General features: G+C 46.5%; 1 protein-coding gene across 11 annotated transcripts in view; it reads right to left on the bottom strand.

Annotated features, from left to right (window-relative positions):
* Positions 1-21,802, bottom strand: part of Ubr4 (ubiquitin protein ligase E3 component n-recognin 4) — a 111,544-nt gene that overhangs the window by 43,375 nt on the left and 46,367 nt on the right. For 4 of the 11 annotated variants that reach the window (XM_085690378.2, XM_085690374.2, XM_085690376.2 and 1 more), the window contains exons 44-65: positions 20,685-20,842; positions 19,640-19,811; positions 19,081-19,282; positions 18,205-18,368; positions 17,528-17,744; positions 16,171-16,387; positions 15,404-15,436; positions 14,236-14,299; positions 13,801-13,935; positions 12,577-12,751; positions 11,744-11,827; positions 11,514-11,654; positions 10,333-10,454; positions 9,429-9,540; positions 7,006-7,136; positions 6,719-6,896; positions 6,246-6,350; positions 4,664-4,801; positions 4,033-4,207; positions 2,508-2,604; positions 1,838-1,945; positions 669-785 (exon numbers count right to left, since the gene is read on the bottom strand). In XM_085690378.2, coding sequence (XP_085546504.2) covers positions 669-785; positions 1,838-1,945; positions 2,508-2,604; positions 4,033-4,207; positions 4,664-4,801; positions 6,246-6,350; positions 6,719-6,896; positions 7,006-7,136; positions 9,429-9,540; positions 10,333-10,454; positions 11,514-11,654; positions 11,744-11,827; positions 12,577-12,751; positions 13,801-13,935; positions 14,236-14,299; positions 15,404-15,436; positions 16,171-16,387; positions 17,528-17,744; positions 18,205-18,368; positions 19,081-19,282; positions 19,640-19,811; positions 20,685-20,842 — 3,045 coding nt within the window. The remainder of the gene's footprint in view (positions 1-668; positions 786-1,837; positions 1,946-2,507; positions 2,605-4,032; positions 4,208-4,663; positions 4,802-6,245; positions 6,351-6,718; positions 6,897-7,005; positions 7,137-9,428; positions 9,541-10,332; positions 10,455-11,513; positions 11,655-11,743; positions 11,828-12,576; positions 12,752-13,800; positions 13,936-14,235; positions 14,300-15,403; positions 15,437-16,170; positions 16,388-17,527; positions 17,745-18,204; positions 18,369-19,080; positions 19,283-19,639; positions 19,812-20,684; positions 20,843-21,802) is intronic. The other 7 variants (XM_085690382.2, XM_085690381.2, XM_085690372.2 and 4 more) reach the window with 6 other exon arrangements.

Raw genomic sequence — 21,802 nt, forward strand, 5'->3', positions numbered from 1 at the left:
CCATGATCATCTTTCCCTCCAGAGCTAGACTTTCCCTTTCTCCTGAAGCAAAACAAACAGCAGCTATTTTCAAGGAGAGACAAAAAGTTCCACTCTAGGTCCTTCTTGGCAACCTCTCCCTCCCAGCAGGGTGCTTCCAGAAAGCCAGGCTCAGATGGAGATGGGGTGAGTGAGCGCATGCATAAGCAGCAGGAAGGAGCAAAGCTACTGTACATAAGACCATTAGGAAAGCCTTAAAATCCCAGCAAACCCCACAGCCATAAGCTCATTAAGATTGGATGCAGTTCAGCCTCGATTTCCACCGTCTCTGCTTTGTGCTAATCTCCTTTCAGCACACACACTTGGCTTTCTCTCTGCTCTATTACCATACCTTATAGCAACAGACATTGAGGAATCCTCTTAGCTACTCTGTGCTGTGCAGAACAGGCCCTTGCTTTTCAATAGTGGAAGCCCTTTAACCCCTCCACTGGAGGGATTGTCGGTAAAGACCTGGGCTTGGAAGAGATTCTGAAAAGGGGAGAAGCTCTGCTCCTGAAGAGGGACAGACTCATACTTCCTTCCTTAGGTAACAATGGTTAGCTGAGGACTGTCACCTCTGCCTGCAGCCCTGCACTAACCACTCCATCCTCTTACCTTGCCTCCAATCTGTAAGCTCAAAGCACAAATACCTCACAGATGGAAGACTTGGAACCGGACTTGGTGCGGGACATGAAGACACTCAGGAGTCTCATTACAACCAAATGGACTTCGTTCAAGGCACTGCGTTCGTTCTTCTTGGAGACATCCTGCAGCAGAAATAGAAGTTCAGATGCATATGCCCCCTCCAAGCTCCTACAAGATTCCCCCACGCCTGGGGCAATAGAGGCTGCTGCACTCAGAGGTCATAGGAAGATCTAAACTACAACTTTCATGTTTTTACTTTTACTTTGCTAAGGTAGGCACTGCACTCACTATTTTGAGTCCCCTGAACTAGAGGCTACAGTAGGCATTTACCCCTTGTGATAGTTACTCTAACTGCCAACTTGATATAATCTAGAGTAACCTGGGAAGAGTCTTAATGAGAGATTTATGGATCAAGCTGTCATGTGCAAATGTCTGCAAGGGACTGCCTTGACTAATTAATGTAGAAAAACATAGGCTGAAAGAAGGTATCAGACACCATTCTTGGAATCTGTGCTCAGGACTACAGAAGAATAGAAAAAGCAGCCGGGCACTGATAGTGTATTTCTTTAATCCCAGCAGCGAGGCAATAGAGGCCCACCTGGCCTAAGAGGTCAAGGCAGTCAAGGATATGAAGAGAAACCATACCTGGGGCTGAGGGGTGTCATGTGTGTGTGTGTGTGTGTCTGTCTGTCTGTCTACCTCCCTATCTATCCATTCCTCCATCAATCTATCCCTCCCTCCCTCTATCCACCCATCTATCTATCTATCTATCTATCTATCTATCTATCTATCTATCTATCTATCTATCTATCTATCTATCTATCTATCTATCTATCTCTCCATCCATTCATCCATCCATCCATCCCTCTATCTCTCCATCCACCCATCCCTCTATCCATCCATTCTTCCCTCCCTCCTTTCATCTATCTATAGATATATACACAGAAAGCTAAGTACTACCATGTGTCCATTCACCCCGTCCCCTGCTTTTCCCATCTTTCCTGCAGTGATGACTATAACCTGATCAGTAAACTGAATAAATCCTTTTTCCCTTAATGCTGCTTCTGTCACAGCAGTAGAAATGAAACTAGAATCCAGAGGAAGTTCCCCTAAGAAAGGAAGAACCTAAAAGACTCCTGGCTAATTCCTGCTCTTCATACCTTTCAAGTTTTACCTTTTTGTCCATGCCAAGCTCAGCAATGAGCTGGGAGAGCAGGTTGTCCAGGGCCCCCTTGTCTTTCTCATCTTCTCCATCCAGATCTGTTGTGAGCATCAGAATGACCTAGCAGGCAGAGAGTGAACCCAGAGAGCCAATTTTCCAAGGCAGAATGGTAGAACATATATGTCATGAAGCAATCTTGACCTTGCTGACTTCTATGCCCAGCCTGAGATGCAGAGGATAATTCTAGATTCTAGGTCTGCCCAAGTTTAAGTGCTTAGGGTTGTAAAAATCAAATTTTGACCTGTGCCATTTGGGGCATCGTTGAAAAGACTTTATAGAAACGTTATAAAACTAATGAGTAACACGCCAATCAAAGTGATGTGAAAGAGGATACTGTGTTGATCTGAGAATTAGAGAACAGTGTACTCTAGTACTGAGGATAGAGAGAAACGCAGACTGTGTATCAGGAAAAGCCTTGTGCTCTAGTTCTGTCAGTTACCTAGCTGGATAACTTTGGGCATCCCCTAACCACAGCTATACCCTGAAGGGTTGCAACTTGCAGCTCAGGCTGCAGTCCATCCTTTTGTAACTTTAACACCAGCCTTCTGAGGCCTCTGAAAAAGTGCAATGTCCCAGAGTAGCCTAACAGTAACATAGCTGATCCAGGAGAATTGAGAGATACCTGCATGTATGGGATGGCTCGGACACCTCCAACATTTCGTAACTGGGGTAGTGTCTGCAGTAATCTCTCCAACAGCATCAGACGAACCATGTGCAGCCTGAAAAGCCAAGGAAACATGTACAGGGAACATGAAATGGCATATAAACAAGACCCAGCAGAATACAGCTCCTGCCTCTGCCACTGGGGTCAATGAGGAGCTGGATATTTAGAAATAAGCCTAGCATGGTAAGCAACTAAGGCTGGGCACAGTGACATAGCCCTGTAATCTATCCCTTCTGCTTTTAGGAGACTAAAGCAGAAGAATCTGAGTGGGAGACCAGCCTGGGCACTGAGGGAGCTCCAGGCCACCACTTGTGGGTACTTAGAGAGATCCTCTCTTCCAAGAGTAAAACAATAATAATAATAGAAATTATTATTACTATCAAAATAATAATAGAAGTTATTATTACTATTTAAAGTATTATGAACAACTTTATGCCCAACTGACCGCTTTAACATAATGAACAGATTCTAAATAAAACATAAAATGCCTAGACTGATTCATAAAGACACAGAAATAGCTGAGTGGTGGTGGTGCACGCCTTTAATCCCAGCACTTGGGAGGCAGAGGTAGGTGGATCTCTGTGAGTTCAAATTCAGCCTGGTCTATAGAGCAAGTTCTAGGACAACCAGGGCTACACAGAGAAACCCTGTCTTGAAAACCAAAAAGAATAATTCTCTATCTCTCTCTCTCTCACACACACACACACACACACACACACACTTTCCTTCCTTCCTTCCTTCTTCCTTTTTGGTTTTGTTTTTCAAGACAGGGTTTCTCTGTGTAGCTTTGGAGCCTGTCCTGGTACCCTCTCTCTCTAGACCAGACTGGCCTTGAACTCACAGAGATCCACCTGCCTCTGCCTCCCGAGTACTGGGATTAAAGGCATGTGCCACCACTGCCCGGGCGATTTTGTATTTTTTTTTTTTTAAATCTTCCCTCAAGGAAAATCCAGACTCAGATTAATCTTTACTGATAAATTTTTCTAAAAATCTTTGAGAGACTTAAGAAAACTGAAACCAGCCTGAACTCATTTTATGAGGTCAAAAGCATTGTGAGACATTCCAAAGAAAAATTCCAGACCTTAACAAACAATAGCAACCAAGCCCAGAGATATGAAGGGTTAACTTATGACCAGGCATCCCCATAGCTTTGCTTAGTACAGCAAGACTACTACAACTCATACCCTTAAACTGCAGTGTGGGTTTTGACCTAACACTGAAAAAGAAATACAGTACTACAAAAAAAACCACACTCCACAAGCCCTCAAAAGCTGCACCAGCCAGACATTAGCCAAAGCAGCACAGTTCAACTCCCAAAGCATGCCAGGAGGCACAGCACCCTCAAGTCAGCAGTGCCTGGGAGGAAACCGGCAGCTTTCATTTCCTTTAATACTTGGGAACCCACACACTTAGCACCCACCACTCCATCTCCCAGTTCTGAATGCTCAAGCAGGCCTGGTGTCAGTGACAGGCTGGTCCTGACCTGTTGCTAGTGTGCACATCTCCTTCAGCTTCCCCTTCACCTTCTCCCTCAGAGCCATCTCCCTCCTGGTGCCCAGTGGTGGTGCTGATGGCGCCTGTGCTTGAGCTGACGCTCCCTGGTCCAGCTGGGTGCCCCTCAGCTGTGGCATCACCATATGCACTGCTCCGGCCAGACACTGGAGGGAAATGATATTAGAAGCACATCAGTTCCCAAGGATGGCCATAATGGGAAAATGTTAGCTTTCAACAGTTTCCAGCTTCATGAAGGATGGCAGAACCCTGGTGTGGTCCTGGTTCCACCTGACTGAAACCTTTCAGATTTTACCTGTGCAACCTGCAAAAATGCCCTTGGCCTCAGCTCATAAATTGCTAGCATGTGCAAACCTCACAGTAGGTGTACTGGAAGAATGGCTTGTTTAACAATGAATTCCATCAGGAGGCTTCCATATTAGCCACTGAATTTGAGCTCCAGTCACAGAACACTTGACATTCCATGGCTGAGGTCAAATGAACTCCACCAGACTCTCTCTGAGTCCCCACAACTCTGCAGAAAGCAATCACAGGGCCTTCCTACCTTGTTTGCCAACCCCGCCCCCGAGTCCAAAGAGATCAAGACACCCGGGCCACATTACCACTGTGCTCGCCAGCCACAGAGTCCACTGCACTTCCCCCGCTCTCTGAGCCCACACTCCCGCCATGGTCGGCGGGCGAGGTCCGCAGGGTGGAGCCATCAGTCGCTGCAGTGCTGCCCTCATCATCTGAGGCTGGAGCTGAGAGAGTAACGAGAGCTGTTACAGGTACAGACCCCTCCTTGGGGCGAAAGCACCACAGCACATTGCAGAGGACACAAGGCAGTTTGAGTGTCCTGAGGTTACAGAAAAAAGGGCAAGATTTGCTTTGCCAATTGATCGACGAAGGGAACAGACACTCTACAGGGTGCACTGCCAACAGCTCTCAGACAGAAGTGAAAGCCCAGTACACTGGGCATTTCCTTCACTGTTATAGCATGTGCAGATTTGTAAGATTCTGTGACATGGACAATGAGTTTTCTAGCTGAATGCTTCATGGTCACCATTGTCGAGGTGTCACTGACACCTACTGAGAGATCCAAACTAGCCATTGCCATTCAGAGCACAGAATTCAACGAGGTATGCTCAGCAATCCATCTGCTGTTATGAAATCACTAGTCACGAGCTCAAGTCAACTGTTTGATTTTTCTTTTGTTTTTGTTTTTTTAATTAAATGGCCCAGAGGAGAGCTCATTAGAAAATTTCACACCTCTTCATCCTCCTCCTCAGATGCTAATAATGAAGCAAGGAAATTCCCCAGAGACAGCCACAGCATCCAGGATCAGGGCTGAGCTGAGACAGGAGGAAAATGCTGGATGAGATACACAGGGGAGGAAAGCCAAGACAGCCAGAGAGCATGATAGACATGACCAACACAACACCACCACGACCACAACCACGACCCTTAAAGCCTGAAGTGAGAGCAACTGAAGAGACCTCAGAGAAGCAAAAAGCCATGACAGCAGGCAGGGACAGCCACTCTGTTTTTTGTTTTGGTTTGTTTTTTGTTTCAGATCTAAGCAGGTTAACCTTCCCAAAAGAAAACAAGCAAATGCAGGGATGCAGCAGTCTGACCAAGAATCCATCCCTTCATGTCTGGGTTGATTTTCAAAGGATCTCTCCCATGTGCTGCTGACACCCACAGTTTGGTCCAACTTTTTATCTGGAATTTTATCAGGCTAGGAAAGAGACTCAAAACAAAGACAACATAAGTGAAGGTTTCCTAGAGCCCGAATGGGCCAAAAAAACTCTCTCCCAAGCTCACAGGTCACTGCTGACTGCTTATGGTTTTAATCGATTTGCAAATAAAGGCTTAGAGCTAAAAGTGTAGCTTTATTTCTCATCTCTTTCCATACTGTCTAACATGTTAGAACTCTAGCATGACACTGTAAAGCCAACATGATGCTCCCCAGATCTCTCAGTATCAGCCAAAGCCAGGCAGCATGCAAAGTGTGAGGAAGTAGGGCCACAAGCACCGATGCCAAGCTGCAGCACTATGCCTTTCATAGCACATGGCTAAAGCCAAGGCAGAAGCAGGAAGTCCAGGATGGCCTGTCAAAGCAGCTGCCCGTCACACTCTCACAGCACTGAACAGGGCTGCAGGGTCTTGGGGCCCTGAGCCAAGCTCCTTGCTGTGGACAGTTACCTGATGCTGTGGTGTCAGAGAGGGTTCCTGCGTCCAGAGAGGAAGAGCTGGGTGCCTGGCCGGATAGTCCCAGGCTCTGCAGGCCCAGGGCACTGCTGCTGCTGCCTGGGAAACAAGTGGAGAGTGAGCACAGCATCCCTTCAGCCCCATCCACAGCACTGCTTTGGCCATCTGCTGCCCTCAGGAGTCTAAACACCAGCATATGACCCGTCTTGGTCACTGCTGTCTACCCGCCAAGTTTTGTTACAGATTCAAGATGTACCCATCCAAAATCAAACCAGCAGTAACTATGAGACTGGCTTCCGGTCTAGAACTGTCAGAGCCATCCCTCACTCTCCACCTGTACCTCTGAGCAGCTCTCACCCAGATCAACCTCTCCCCCAATCGGGGACAAGCTACGTCAGCAGGGTATCAGTAACTACCACGCCCTCTTTCCTGTGCAAGGTTGCTGTGTTCCTGGCATTGCCTTCTACCTTGCTGGTCCTGCTGCAGGCTCAGGGCAATGGCTAGTTCAACCATGGTCTCGTCATCTGCATCAGGTGGGATGTCCAGCATGGGAGGAAAGCCCTCGGCACCTGCCAGCAGGGCCTCCAGGGGAGAGGGGTTGCCATTGTTGACATTTTCAGCTGTTTCCAGAACCATCGACTCAGACTGCAGAGAGAAAACTTCATCAGTGTCCCCTAGCACACAGTAAAGATCTTGAGTAGGAACCAGAGAGGAGCTGGAGGCTCCTCCTCCAGTCTTCTGCCACCAGACTCACCACCATCTCAAAATCTCCATGGTCCACTTCACTCTGTTCCTGGCTTTCCTGGCGAATGTGACCACCATCGGGGATGCCTGATGACTGCATTTTCTCATCTGCGTCATCATCATCGTCATCATCCTTGTCTCCTGAGTCAAAGAAATCCCAGTCACCTAAAGGCACTTCTTTAATGACATATAATGTGACTGGTCATATAGCACGGGAGCCTAAAGAGGGCCCCAGCTGGCACCCTGCACTTGTGAGGGCAAACTTGTAGGCACTGCACTGGAGGCCTACTTTTCTTCTTCCTTGCAACTAGCAGGGTCTGGAGAAGATGGTGGTCGGCAAACAGCCCATTCCCCTCCCCCCACCTGCCCGACAGGAAAAGACTCTTATAGACCAGAAAGGATTAAAAAACAAAACAAAACAGAAAATAAACAACCACGGGCCCTATAGGTTCCATTCTCAGAAGACACAGCTTTGACAGGACAGGGAAATAACTCAAAAGAATGTTGGTGTCCCTCTCACTGCAGCCTAGAACTTCATTCTCTAAACAGGTCTGTGCAATTCAAACTACACAATCAACATGAGAAAAGCCAAAACTAGGACTGAAATCTGAAGCCATAGACCAGAAACGGAGGCCACTGTGACAGATCCTAACAGACTCCTTGTCTGGGGGAAGGCTATGGAAAGCCCTCTACCAAGCAAGAGGCCCCGGTGAGATTTCAGACTGTTAGAAAAGGATGGAGAACTGTCTTCCACTTGCTGAGTTGCTAAAGCAACAAGTTCTTTCTTAGAAATTCTAATTTCCCATACTGTGGGTATGGAGGCCAGGTAGATGTCAGGTGCCCTCCGTCACTCGCTAAACCCAGCACTCACTGACTCAGGGTGACTCAGCCCAGGCACCCACCTATCTCCACTTTCCCAAAGCTAGGGGTCTAGACCCAAGTCCTTGTGCTTACAAGGCAAGCACTTTGTCAGATGAGCCACCTCCTAGCCACTCACACAATAAATCTTAATTCTGTAAGAGTGTCTGAAAGTTACAGACATATACATTCCTCAAGATAAGCACTGTGGGATAAAAATACAGTATGCATGAGGCCTAATTCGATTTCCAGTACTGCAAAAGAAGACAGGATTGTTCCATATTAGGGACCAGCTACATGTAGCTAGCTACTGAGCACCTGAGACATAGCTAGTCCAAGTTGACAAACTCCCAGGGGGGAGCCAGACACTGGATTTCAAAAACAGCACCACAAAATGCAAAGCATTTCCATAAGTTTTTATACTAACCTCTAGTTACAACAGCAATATATCACATTATCTCTAAACTTATTGTAACTTATATCTCTGTATTCTTCACAAGTGTGGCACTTGGCCACGCAAGCACATCATGAAGGAAGTCTGTGAGTGACATTTGCTGCCCATTATTATCATCGTCATATAGTAAAGTCCACTCAGGGCTCTGCTTGTAAGCAACACATTGGACCCTTAATGAGATTGTGTTATGAAAAGTAGTTTCGTTCTAAATAAAAAATAAAATATGTTTAATGTTTAGTCATTGTGACTACTTTCTATTTATTTTCTATGGGGTGTGTCATAGATCACATGTAGAGATCAGAGGACCACTACAGTGATCAGCCCTCTCCTCCTACCACGAGTCCCACGAATCAGCTTAGACTCAGGTTGTCAGGTTCAGTAGGCTTTTACCTACTGAACCTTGCCATTCCACTTGATAGCCCAGGCTAGCCTTGAGCACTGAAGTGCCAAGATTACAGGCAATCCATCATACTCAATAGCAATGCTTTTTGTTTTAATTATTAACAATTACATACAAGATCTTTCGTTTCTTGATTGTAAAGACAGGGTCTTTGCCACATAAACCATGCTAGTCTTAAATTTTGTCTCTGTACCCTCAGCCCACTATCACCGTCTCAACATCACAGTGATCTTTTAAAATATTTATTTATTTGTTTTTAATTTAATGTGTGTTAAGTACTCCATCTGCATGTCAGAAGAGGGCATCAGATTCCACGCAGTTGCTGGAAACTGAACTCAGGACCTCTGGAAGAGAAGCCAGTGCTCTAAACCTCTGAGCCATCTCTCCAGCCTGCCATAATGATTTTTAAATTGCCTTTTACATGTTTTTCCTATGGTTTTAGGATGTTTCACTCAAATGCAAGCTCTTCATTTAACCACGTGGAAACTGGTAATTAGATGCTGTGTCCTGGACATGTTATCATGGCACCTTTATATTCCCATTGCTTTGGCTTTATTTTATTTTATTTAATGCATTTTATATTCCACCCTACTGTATAGATTAAAGAAACAGAAAACTGAAAAGACCCTGGTCAACATGAGTGCATATCCCAAAGCTGTACCTTCTTTCTGAGCCCATTGGCCCACCTGGAGTACAATCTAAAGCCAAGACTTCACATTACCCATTGGTGTGTTGCTTCGAGGGGAGGAGGGCAAAGTCACGTGTCTCCGCTTGTTCCTGGGCCTTAGGACTCGAATTAGAGCTTGTTTGCAGGAGAAGCTCACTGCAGGGTCCTAGGGTTTAAAAGGAAAGTGTCAAGCTCAGGTTTCCATCAACATGAGCAGTGACTCCACCTTCTTCTACTGTTAGCCACTTACATAAGACAGAAGTCTGTCTACTCTCACCTGCGTCCTCCTGGCCAAATGCAGCAGGATGGAGCAGGCCAGCCTCTCCAGACTTGTCATGGTAAGACCATTCACCACCTTTCTGTCTTTTAGCTGCTGGGGACAGTCTGCAAGGCCATTTGATACTGAAGCCACTTTGGCTCTCTACAAATGAGCTTTGACTTTTCATCAGATAATCAAGCCCTGACGTTCCTCTTTGCTCCATGCCATAAACAGCACTTTTAACACTTATCTTCAGGGACAGGCACAGTAACACAGTCATTCGTGCATTCATCTCAGCAGTACTTACTCAGCAGTAACCTACAGCAGGTGTCACTGGGAAGAAAGAACTAAAGAAGGATCTCCCTTCCCAGCCTCACACTTTCTACAGCTTTTATTGCTGTTTGCAATTACTGACTCCCATTATTTTTTTTAAAAGATTTATTTTTTTGAGTGTGGTGTTTTGCTTGCATGTAGGTTTGTGCACCTATGTGTATACAATGCCCAAGGAGGCCAGAAGAGAGTAAGAGTCACAGGCAGTTGTTACTTGTCATGTGGTTTCTGAAAACTGAGCCCCTCCACCTCTCCAGCCTCTCCCAGCAGATTTTAAGTCTATCTGATTTCATTATGTTGGATACTTCAGGCTATTTTCCACACACTCCCAGGCTGAACAGAGACACCCGGGGTTGTGCTGATACGTACAGGACACAACAGCATCTGCATGTAGATCTTGGATGCTGTGTTGATACAGTCCAGCTCGCAGGTACAATAGCCATGGATAATGTCTACCAATGCATTAACAGTGGCTTCAATATGAGTGAGGCCTAAATGGAAGAAAAGGATCATCTGAAAATCTATTAACAAAAACAATCCCAGACCTTGAAAGCTTGAGACAAAAGCACAAATCCTCATCACATTGAGGGCAGCTAGACAAAATCAGGCATACACACAGCAAAACAACAAAACACGCTGTGGCTGGGCTGTTTTTAGTAAGTCTGCCAATTCTACGAAAGTCCTCAAAAGCCCTTGCAGACCCTGTACCGAAGAAATGGGGATCAATGCAGACAGTCACAGACAAGGCAGGGAGTGAAACTCAAGGTGGGCAGATAACAACACCCCTATGCTCCCCTAAACCTGAGGTACTGACAAAGTAGGTCTCTGATAGGCGCCTTTGAGGGTGTAGGTCTCAAGTGATCTTCAAGCAACAATGGGCCCTGGTTATCTACTCTTCTCTTTGACTATAGGGTCCTACCTCTTCCCCCAACTTTGAGGAATGTGACAGGTAAGAGAACCAAAGCAACAATAGCATGGGAATAAAAACACTTTTCATGGCTGTTTCTTCTACATTCCTACCTTCTGAACTGTCTTTCTTAAAGACAGTTTTTTAAAAAACACTTTTTTAAAAAACAAAACAAAACAGGATTTCTCTGTGTAACAGCCCTGACTATTCTGGAACTTTACTTTGTAGACCAGGCTGACCCTGAACTCACTGCGATCCACCTGCTTCTGCCTGTGCTAAGATAAAAGGCGTGCACTACCATGACTGGCTCAAGTCTTCAGAATGCTTTGTTTTTAAATAACAACCAGAGTTGTCACGACCATTGTTCCCTATGCCAACAACGCAATCCCACAAGAAGGGAGGATATATACAAGGCAGGCGCACACACACACACGTGCACACACACACACACACACACGTGCACACACACACACACACACACACCTGTCTACCACACTACTAGTTCCCATGGGTAGCAATGCACTGAGTTCACACATGGCTCTGTGCTACTGCTCTGGAGAAGAAGGTCACACTGTTGAAGGGCTTACAGCTAGTTCACTAGTATCAAGATCCAAGAATCCCTGCTACCCTGCTAACATGATACCTGGCAGGCAGGCAGGTGCCAGGAAGGCATTCTTGGGCTTAGAAGCATGGAGTTTCCAGAAGTGGTTCACAAGCTGAGTGATGAAACTACAGCCATCTCCTTCCACCTGCTTCTGCGGTTCTTTCCCCTCATCTGCTCCTTCTACGCAGGAGAAAGGAAATTATTAACGATGGTAAATCTAAGACAGAATTTAATTTGTTTTAAGGTTAACTCAGGTCAAGGAAGCTTGCCTGCGGAGGGAGTTTCAAGTGGGGCCCCAATCAATATGCCAACTATCCCTAGATTCCAGCAGGCACATCTGGGAAAAAAACAGTCTGGGAAAGGAACATCACAGAAAACATTGTGTGTTAGAATTAGACAGAGAGGGGAGCATTCGGATCTTTACAGCAGAGTCAAAGATGCCTGTTCCAACTGTTTGACTAAACCTAGGGGAATGTCTGAGATTCCTCTAGATTGACTGCAGGATTGTACCATTAGAAGGACAGACAGGAAAGCAATGGCATATACAGGAACACGCAGGTGATGAGGGATGGCAGAGGCATTAACAAGCTCTTTCTAATGATGTCAAGTCAGGTTTGGGACTGAGCCATAGCCAGCCAGTGTGAGGAAAGATGACGGAAGAAGCACTGAGAAGCCACTGCACCCCAAGTACTACTGCCAGAACAGCACCACAGCACACAGCACACTGCCTCCAAGTACAGGGGCAAAACCAAGCTCAGTTTCACCCAAAAAGCATAACCTTCTGCACCCCTCTAAAGAGATACAGTGAAAGAAAATTCCAGTCCCGCCACAGTTTTGCTGTGGCACCAGGGTGAAACTAAGCTCAGCTTCACCCTGGAATAACTAACTTCACAACAGACTAGCTGAGGTACAGAACACTAAAAGCAAATTCAAGGATAGTCAGGTTAGTAAAAATGGGGCAATGTCAGAGACCCTACAAAGTTAAAACACAGGGAACAGATTATCTGTCATCAGAACCAACAAGGGCAGGAAGAGCACCACAGAGGGCAAAGAAGGTGCATTAAGCAGGTCTCAGGACCACGGCCACATAGGCCAAGTTCACCTGTTTCCATCTGGGGCAGCTTGGACTCCGTAAAGTGCACAAGGTTGCTAGGACGCATGATGGCAATCGAACGAGCCGTGATCACCAGCCGCTGGAACACTTCAGGGTCCAAGTCCTTGCCTTCTTTGCTGGATGTGTTGAGACACTGCACAGCTTTGCTCAGCAAGGCCTGGTCCTATAAAACACAGGGTCACAGACGGTCAACCGTAAGCAAAGGCAGGGTACTAAATCACATGGAGGGCTGGAAACTTCTCAGGAACCGTCACCAGCTATCAAAACCCATCTTCAGGCTACCCAACTACTTGATACAAAATCAACAGTCTTAAAATTAAAAAGTCAATAATTGGCCAGGTGGTGGTGACTGCATGCCTTTAATCCCAGCACTCTGGAGTCAAAGGATCTGAGTTCAAGGCCAGCCTGGTCTACAAAGTGAGTTTTAGGACATCCAGAGCTGATACACAGAGAAACCCCGTCTTGAAAAACAAAAGACAAACAAAAGTCAACAAGCACATTAATGGCTTCACAGTGTACCAAGAAAGTAACAACTACTCAATCAACAGAACTACAGTAACCCATCACTTTCTCTGGCGGCAGTCATCCCTCAGCAGGGACTTTATCCATGGATGATGCATCTAAAACAACCTTTCCTTGGGAAGCTTTTTTTTTTATGTTAAATGGCAGATGCACAAACACCAGGCTGGCCGTGCCCCAGTACCCTTCCTCCTACTGGTCTGCACTGTCATATTTCCCATCTACCCAAAGAGGCCCAGTTTACTTCCTTCAGCAGATAATGAGACCCTCTGAGGCCCAACAATAACCCCCACGCAACAACCACCTGTCACACATGTATGCCTCTCACCCCAGCCCATGGCTGAGGGCTTGGAACAACAGTATATTAACCACCTATGGCACATTCCTAACCTTTGCATTCTCCCATGGAGAAGCAGTCACCCATACTCACTCTCTTGTTTAAAACTTGCTGATCCTGTCAGAGAGACAGAAAAATAGAGCGACGTGCCAGTGGCCTACTAGATTGCTTTGTCGGTCTAGAGTAGTATACATCTCTTGGGAGAAACTTGGGACTGGCTCTAATCTCAGTGTGAGGTCCTTCCTCATGCTTACTCCACTAGGGCTCTGCTTTACAGACGAAGAGCCAACTGATTTGACTCCCTGTCAGGACAATCGCCATTCCTACAGAAGGCCTCCCAAAGCAGGAACGATTACCTTGTGGCTGTGGTAGGCGGAGCGGCTGGTGTGCAGGCTGGCCAAGAGGCTCTTTGACTGTTGTTGGACACTGGCAGGTGCTGGCAAGGAGAGCAGCAAAGTGGCCAGTTCCTGGGCTGCATGCTTGTTTCTCTCCTGATGTGAAAGATAGCAGGGTTATCGCTCAGTCCTCAACAGTGCAGAATGCCCTCTAGTCTGCCCTCTCCCTCTCCTCCCTCAGGCCAGCCAAGGTTACCCACTACTGACTAGAAAGAGCAGAAAAAAGGTTTCGAAACTATAACCCTCCTATGAAACAGGTGCAGAGCTCAGGGATGCTTTCAAAATCAAAGACTGTGCTGTCAGTGTTCTTACGCTCCAAGGCAGAAGGGCCTCAGCCAACAACCCTATTTCCTGCCTCTTCAGAAAGCTCCTGTGTGCTTTGAAGAAATGACTTGCCTTCTCGATGATTGGGCCAACAGCAAAGCAGCTTTCCAGGGCTTCCAAAGAACTCACAACCAGCCTGGGGAGACAGAAAGCCTGGCTTGAGTACAAGCACGAGTCCTCTGCTTCATGTCTGCCCGGCAAGCTGTAGTTGTGAGGATCTTGGGGACAGATATCGAATGCCAAATACAAAATCAAAGCACAATAAAACCTGCCACAGGCGCCGTGCATATCGCTCCCTGTGTTATAGGCCAGAAGAAACCTGGCTCCTGCTCGGAGATCAACCTGAGGCCATGTTTATAATCCGTCACTCAAAGACAGGGCTTTTCTTCCTCAAAGAGGATAAATGTGCTTCTTTCTACTGCCTGTGGCAGGGATCCTGAGATGGGCTTAAGCCTCGATGCAACAGTGCCCGAAGCTCAGGTGCTCAGAGATCAGTGGGAAAAGGGGGGCACAAGGGAGAAGTTAAAGCCATCTGTTTACACTGGCAATGTTAAGGTTAGGCTTCTGCTTACACAGCCAGGAAAATGCACACAGGCATTTCCTATGGGTTTTAAGTACAGGAGCAAACAAACCATTTTTAGATGCATGTCACTGGAACATTCAAAGGAAGAACATGGAACTTCTCCATTAGGGAAGAAGCAGTAAGTTCAGTCATTAAATAGTATCTACCAGATAACATGCTCTAGGCTTACTCCTGTGAATTGAAGTGACATAGTGAGAACAACCATCACCCTGACAGTCGGGGTCTGGGCAGGAAAGGACAGCACTGAGAAGGTCGCCAGAGTGAAAAGGGGCAGGGATAAAGGAAGGAGCCAAAGATAGAGGGAAGATGGAGAAAGCACAGGATAAAGGGAAGTGTAACAAGCTCCAGGAGCCTCTGAACTGGTAGGGCATTTTGCCCCTCTACCCCCATCCCTTTGCATCCGTCGTACAGAATGAGCAGCAAGGATGGGTTAAGGAAGACAGAGCCAAGAGGCTGATGTGGCCAACACCAAGGGTGCACTCACAGTACCAGGTAGGCTCCAGTTTACACATGGAGAGCTCTGCAGCCATGCAATGACCAGAACAGAAAGTAGCAGGACTTGGAACAGAAGCGAATCAGCGCAAAGCCACACCAATGCGGACGCTGCTCTCTGACACACACGCACTCGTGCAGAGAAAAGAAACAGGGCATACTAACCGGTCCAGCTTGGTTAGGGACTCAGTTTCAGAACTTGGGGGAGAAGCAAAGGGAAAAAAAAAAAGGAAAAAAATGTGAAGCTCAGAGAAACCTAGAAACACATCCTAAGCAAACGATATATGAATCGGGGGGAAAAAAGAAAGGCAAAGTGGGGAGGCTGCTGGTGGGACGCAGCGACTCCAAGCATGGCTATCTCAGGGCTTACAATGTAAGAAACTCACTCTTACATCAGGGCCTGCTTCATCTACCATGGCAAACCAGCAGCCACCCAGCACAAAGAAGCCAAGCATGTGCTGACGAATGCCACCGTAGGGAGCTCTAAGGACACTGCACTCTTCTGCAAGATGCTGCAGCAGCCTCTCTTGCTGGCAGTGTTATTACCATAGAGTAGCAACTTCCACAGAGAAAGACGAGAAGATGATGCAATTGGCACAGAGGGAGGATGCTTGCTGTTGATGCAGTCTGGATTTTAATCTAGAGCATGGGTATAAACACTTTCTAGTCTGCAGCCTCTGGCTATTCCAAATGCTTATGGAATATTAAATGAACAACCAAACAACCAATGCAACAACAGAGATCCAGCATTAGATACCTCTGAGCCCTTTTCCCAGCCTCTGTATATATATTAGGGAGAAACTGAATGTTCAGGGGACTGTGTGAGAACTTGACAATCACAGATTAGGCTTAGGAGACTCAAGACATAGAAGGGCTCTGCAGTCAGTGCAAAATAGTTAAGAACTAGAGTCAAACCCTGCCAACACTGGTACCTCTCCAGGACAGTTCCACTGGTCGTAGTTGGAGCAACTGAGTCACTCTCCCCAGTGCCGTTGCTCTGATTCAGGTTGGAAGGGCAGATGTTGCTGACGGAGGCAGAAGGGAATTCTTCTGGGGGTTCGTCAGGCCAGCCAAACTGTTCCTTAGTCTTGCCATAAATTTTTACAGCATCTATCATGGTAACACCTGCTGGATCCACTGAGGCACCGACTGCAATAAGCAAGAGAAGCCTTTAGGAAGCATATTTACTGAGCGCTCATACCATCCTCCAAGGTAAAGCACAGCAATCAGGCACAGGTGTAAATCACATCCATCTCAGCACTGGAAAATGTGTCTGCTGAGACACTTGGCAGCACTCAAGCTGAATGTTCAAGGAACAGTCCAATGGACCACAGTCTGAGGTCTCCCACTTGGGGAGACCATGAGCATCACTCTAAGGATCCTCTGGTGCTCACTGGTATTCCACCTCCCAGCCCTTACTCCCAGTGATCTCTAAGTACTTTCTTTGTTCTGAGTACAGGTCATCTCTATCCACACAAAAGCAACTATTTCTAGGAGTAAGAACTTCAGCCAAGTGGCCAGGAAGTGCTAGAGAACACACAGGCTCAGAGACGTGTGTCGTGAAGAAAGCCTGGGGCTAGGGCTGCAGCTCACTTAAGTGCTTGCTGGGTTCCATCCCTAACACCACATAAACTGACATTATGACATATACTTCTAATTCCAGAACTCAGGAAGTGAAGGCAGGAGGGTCAGAGGTTAAAGGTCACCCTCAGCTAAACAATGAGTTCAAGGACAGCCTGGAGTACACGAGACCTTGTCTATAAATGCATGCATGAATTACACACGTAAAAAGCTTTGAGCCAGTTGATAGAGCACATGCTTCCTGATCTCATAAATCAGTCTCCATTGATAAGGCCAATGTAACGCCAAAGCAAATAGCTAAATGAGCCTGCCCTCTCTCTACCACCACATCTATTCCTTTAATAGGCCTGCTGGCACTGACCTATAATCCCAGATACTCAGAAGGCTAAGGCAGGAGGATCCCAAGTTCAAGGCCTGTTTGGGCTATAGAATGGGAGACCTTCTTCCAAAATCAAAAGTTTAAAAAGGGTGGGTGATATAGCTTAGTGGTAGAATATTTTCCTAATATACACAAAGTCCAGGGTTCAATTCCCAGTACCATCAACAAGAAAAAAAGCAATTTTCTTTCCTGGCAGCCTACCTCTTACACCCCCAAAATAAGGGAGACTTAGGTAGAGCAGAGGTTCCCTAACAATGGAGGGCCACCTAGTGGCCATCTATTCTAGTCACAATGAGAAGGCTGCAGTCTGCCCTCGGTGGTTCACTCACTGAAGAGGTTCAGCTTCTTGTCAGCCTGCAAGGCTTCCTCTCTGGTGAAGGGGAAGTCAAACCAGCGGGAACGGCTCAGATTGAGCTGCATGGTCCTGCCAAAGATCTCGATGTATGATGGGGCCCGTTCAATTGCCTGGGTCCCAATCTGGATCCGCATGCCTGTCATCACCATAGTGCTGCTGTTGTTACTAATCTCAATGGTGAAGCCGCCAGGCTGCAAGGACAAAAGCACATGTCAGAAATTTCCAGAATCCTGCCTCAATTAATGGCTACTAGGTAAAAACCTCATTTCTTTCAACCCCACCCTAATCATATCTTGAACAAGGGAGAAGAGAGGCAGTGTAAGGCTTCCTTCACCTGAAGATTAACCAACCCATGTTGTCCTGTACACAGTAACCTTGCTAACAATGAAGAAAATTTAGCCTGGTGGGACTCAAGACCTTCTACAGTGGAAAGAATGTTGATCTATTCAAGGATCATTTGACCAGAAGTGAGCAACTCTGAGTACATATTCTATGTCTGATTCTAAAGGAAGATGTGAGGCTAGTCCAACTGCTCAATGGAGGAGCACCGGGGTTCAAGCCTAGTGCTGAAAAGACAGACATGAGTTGTTCAACAAAAATGGTCACAAGAGTGCTAACCCAGAAAGTGAGTCAGCCCTGTGTGCTCCTCACCTTGGTGTTAGCCACGTACATGCCAGTGGAGTTCAGCCTGTGCTTTATCTGTTGTGCATTGTAGACTTGCAGGAGGTCATTACCACCAAATTCCACATCTGTCAGCTGTTGGTTGTGTTCAAAAAAGTCGATGGGGAAGGTCACCTGGCTGGATGTGCGGGCTGCTGAGGAGACAGAGTCAGATTGCCAGAGATCACAGGTATGTGGTTTTAGTACCTCTGCTCTAACCTCCAAGGCTAAACACTGAGCCATGCTCACATACTCTGCTCTAACCAATGGGATGCCATCACCTGTCCATCACAATGCTTACTTGAGATCAGCTCTCCAGCATATCACCACGACCCACTATACAAAACCTGGAGAGTATAATTTATACCACAACAGAATCTATTTCTTTACAGGATGATAAGCTACATCATCATCTCAAACACAGAATCTCTAGAACAGATTTAAAGAAACATGATGATGCCTGCAGTGTACTTCCCTCCTAAAATCATACTTCCTCTTCTTCAAAGTCCTCTCACAGCCAGGAGCAAGACCTACAATATCTACAGTATTCTGCAGGAAACTAGTCAACTGAAGTGATCTACCCTTCAATTAGAGCAAATGCACAGGTAAGCCACCTTCCACAACCCAAAGAAAACCCAAAGCTGAAGAGAACATTCTTTATGGGGCACCAAGAACTGCTGGCACAAAGAAGGTAGCAAATGGTGGTTGCCACATGGGCCTTTGTTTCACAAAACTGGCTAGGACTGGTCTCTGACCTCACCATGTGTGCAAGCGGGAGAGCCAGTTCTTCTGACTAATACAGAGACCTACTGTGCACTGTCTAGAAGACTGCTGAACCCATGCCCACGGGGTCTGCAGGGGCCTTACTGATGGTAGCTGTTTTGCGCTTTCGCACAGGCTTCATGATGCTGATGACGCTGCTGGGCTGCAGGGAGGGTTGAAGCCAGTAAGAGGTATTCTCTACATTGGCCATGTAAATGCGCAGGCTGCCATCCTCACACAACAGGATCATGGTCGTCCGCTGCTGCTCATTGCAGGCAGTGTGCCTAATGGCAACCATGTCTTGGATCTAGGAGAAGAAAAAAGGGGAGCCGGGGTGGGGGTGGGAGGTACACTGAGTTAGTCCTCACATCTGTGGCTCAAGAGCCACACATAAAGGAGCGAAAACCTCAGGCTCCACAGGTGAGTTGGGATGCAAAAGGGCAACAAAGGCAGCAGCTAGAAGAAAGAGCTTTCATCTGTTTGTTTCTTAAGATGGGAGCTCAATATGTAGCTTAGGTTGACCTCCAAACTCTTAATCCCCTTGCTTCAGCCTCCCTAGTGCTAGAATTATGGACGTGTGGCACAATATGAGATGGGAAAGTATTTTCAAGCTGTCAGGGATAGAATAAATTCCTTAAGTAGGAAACGTGGGAAGGGCACTGACCTTTGCTTTAGCGGGAAGAGTCTTAATCTCCTGGATGAGGAAAGTGTCTGGTTTCACCATGACTACCAGAGGCACACCAGTAGTTTGCTGAACACAACAGACCAAGCCAGGGTGGTTCATCACTTCAGACCACTGGCAAAGGGCAGGAGAAGTCTTACTGCCACCATTGGAGCTGCAGACAACAAAAGCAGACATGGTGCCACTCCCCATTTTTCAGTTTCTTCCTTAAAAAGGATCGTCCTATGAGTAGCTATGTAACTCAGAACAGAATTCCTGGCCAAGGATTCAAATTCGCAATGGGTCAGTTTACTAAGAGTCATGTGTGTGCTACCGTCACTCCAGTTTGTGCCCCCAAGAGTCCTCACTGACTTTGCTACTTGAAGTAGTGACCTTTTGAGACTATCAACTATCAAGGTCATAGGGCTGCCTAAGGTGAATGGCATGGTGTCCTACACTGTTCTTCTGACCATTTGATGCCATTCCAAAGCAGGTTAATTTCCTACAGATCTAAAACAGCTCTTCAGTAGCAGCTGAGGAGTAGAAGAGACTCTGAATCTTCTCTTCTTCTTCCCTAAATAGAACTCACACCTCTGACATCCAGAAAATTGATGATCGGACTTCCCTGCCCTAGTTCTAGCCACACCCCCAGGACTGATGTACTATTTACTTATGGGGAGGGAGGGGCTTCTCAAGGAGGCAACATGAAAGGGTCTTGGGGGCAGGATCAGTGCCTCACTGGTACTGTCTCCTCCTTGATACTTGGCCACTGTTAAAATCACATCAGTTGCCTTGACTACAAGTTTTCTCTCTGTGTAGCAGTGAAACTCTTCCGCCCGTAAAAGGCTACCTCTTACAGCCTGGTGTCTCCATGATGAAGAACAAGCAAGCAGGTAGCCCAACTTGCCAACCATGGCTGTCTTTAAAGATACTCAACTGGAGTAGTACAAGCCTGGTTAGAGACAGTATGTGAGGCACTAGGAGAGGCAAGGGGTAAGGATGAGAAGGGAGGGTGTCTAGGAGGCTGGCGTTCCACGATTGCTCTCACCTTTTGATGTTGATGGGGAAGAGCTGCAGCACCTCCAGAGTGCTCCTGCTGACGGTGGCTGCAAAGGACTTGCCCTGGCTGTAGCTGAAGAAAAGCATCTGCAACACGTGCGAGTAGTACACAGACACACCTCCACCTGCCACCTGGCTGTTACTGTCCTGCAGGAGAAAAGACACGCATAAGCAGATTTATTTCACTTACTGGCTGAAACCCAGGTTCTGGGGTAGGACTTTAAATCACCACAAGGTACTTCTACACCCTAAGCATGAAACTTCTACAAGTAAGCTTCATATGAAGGTTGAGATGGATACAATAAACTGGCATCCTTAGAAAATATTACATCACACAAAAGTACATTCTAGCTAAAGGAGCAGTGATTCTGCAGTGCAGATTAGAGACATCTGCCTCTATTGGGAAGAACACAATTCCGCCAGGTAGGCAGAATGACCCTGGTGAACAGCTACCCGGGAAAAGCAGCCTTGATCTGTCTCAGGAGAACTGACAATATTCTACACTATAAATCTCCCAATTTGTCCAAACAACCAAACCTTGGAACCTCTGTCTCTGTAAAATATGCTTAATAGTTCCAAGTGTAACTCGAGCCCCTGAAACTACATAAGCCGATAGGGATTTCTGTTCAGGCCAGTTCCCTTTTGTGCATTACCCAGAATTAGTCATGTGATATTATTAAAGAATTTTTCTAGCTGTAGACATGGCTCTAGTGGTTAAGAACACCGGCTACTCTTCCAGGTGACTGGGGTTCGATTTCCAGATCCAAATGGCAGCTCATAATTAATGATCTGTAACTCCAGGTCCAGAGGACTGAGACCTTCTTCTGGCCTTCAGAGCCAGATGCATGTGGTAACATGCAAGCAAACACCCATACACATAAAATAATAAGGATACTTTTTAGAAAGGTGTTTTTTCTTCAGTAATTCCTCAGTGTTGGAGTGACTCGTCACTGGGAATGCATATTAACTGCTAACAGATTCTGAGAAACAAGAATCTTGCAGTTGAACGGCCTTAGTGATTTAGATTTTGGTATTAGGTAAAAAGAAGCTAAGCGCACATGCTTGCACACACGAGAAAAAGTAAGGAAACCAAAAGGAGACAACAGA

The sequence above is a fragment of the Myodes glareolus genome, chromosome 6 (assembly GCF_982192425.1).
Source record: "Myodes glareolus chromosome 6, mMyoGla1.1, whole genome shotgun sequence".
NCBI lineage: Eukaryota > Metazoa > Chordata > Mammalia > Rodentia > Cricetidae > Myodes > Myodes glareolus.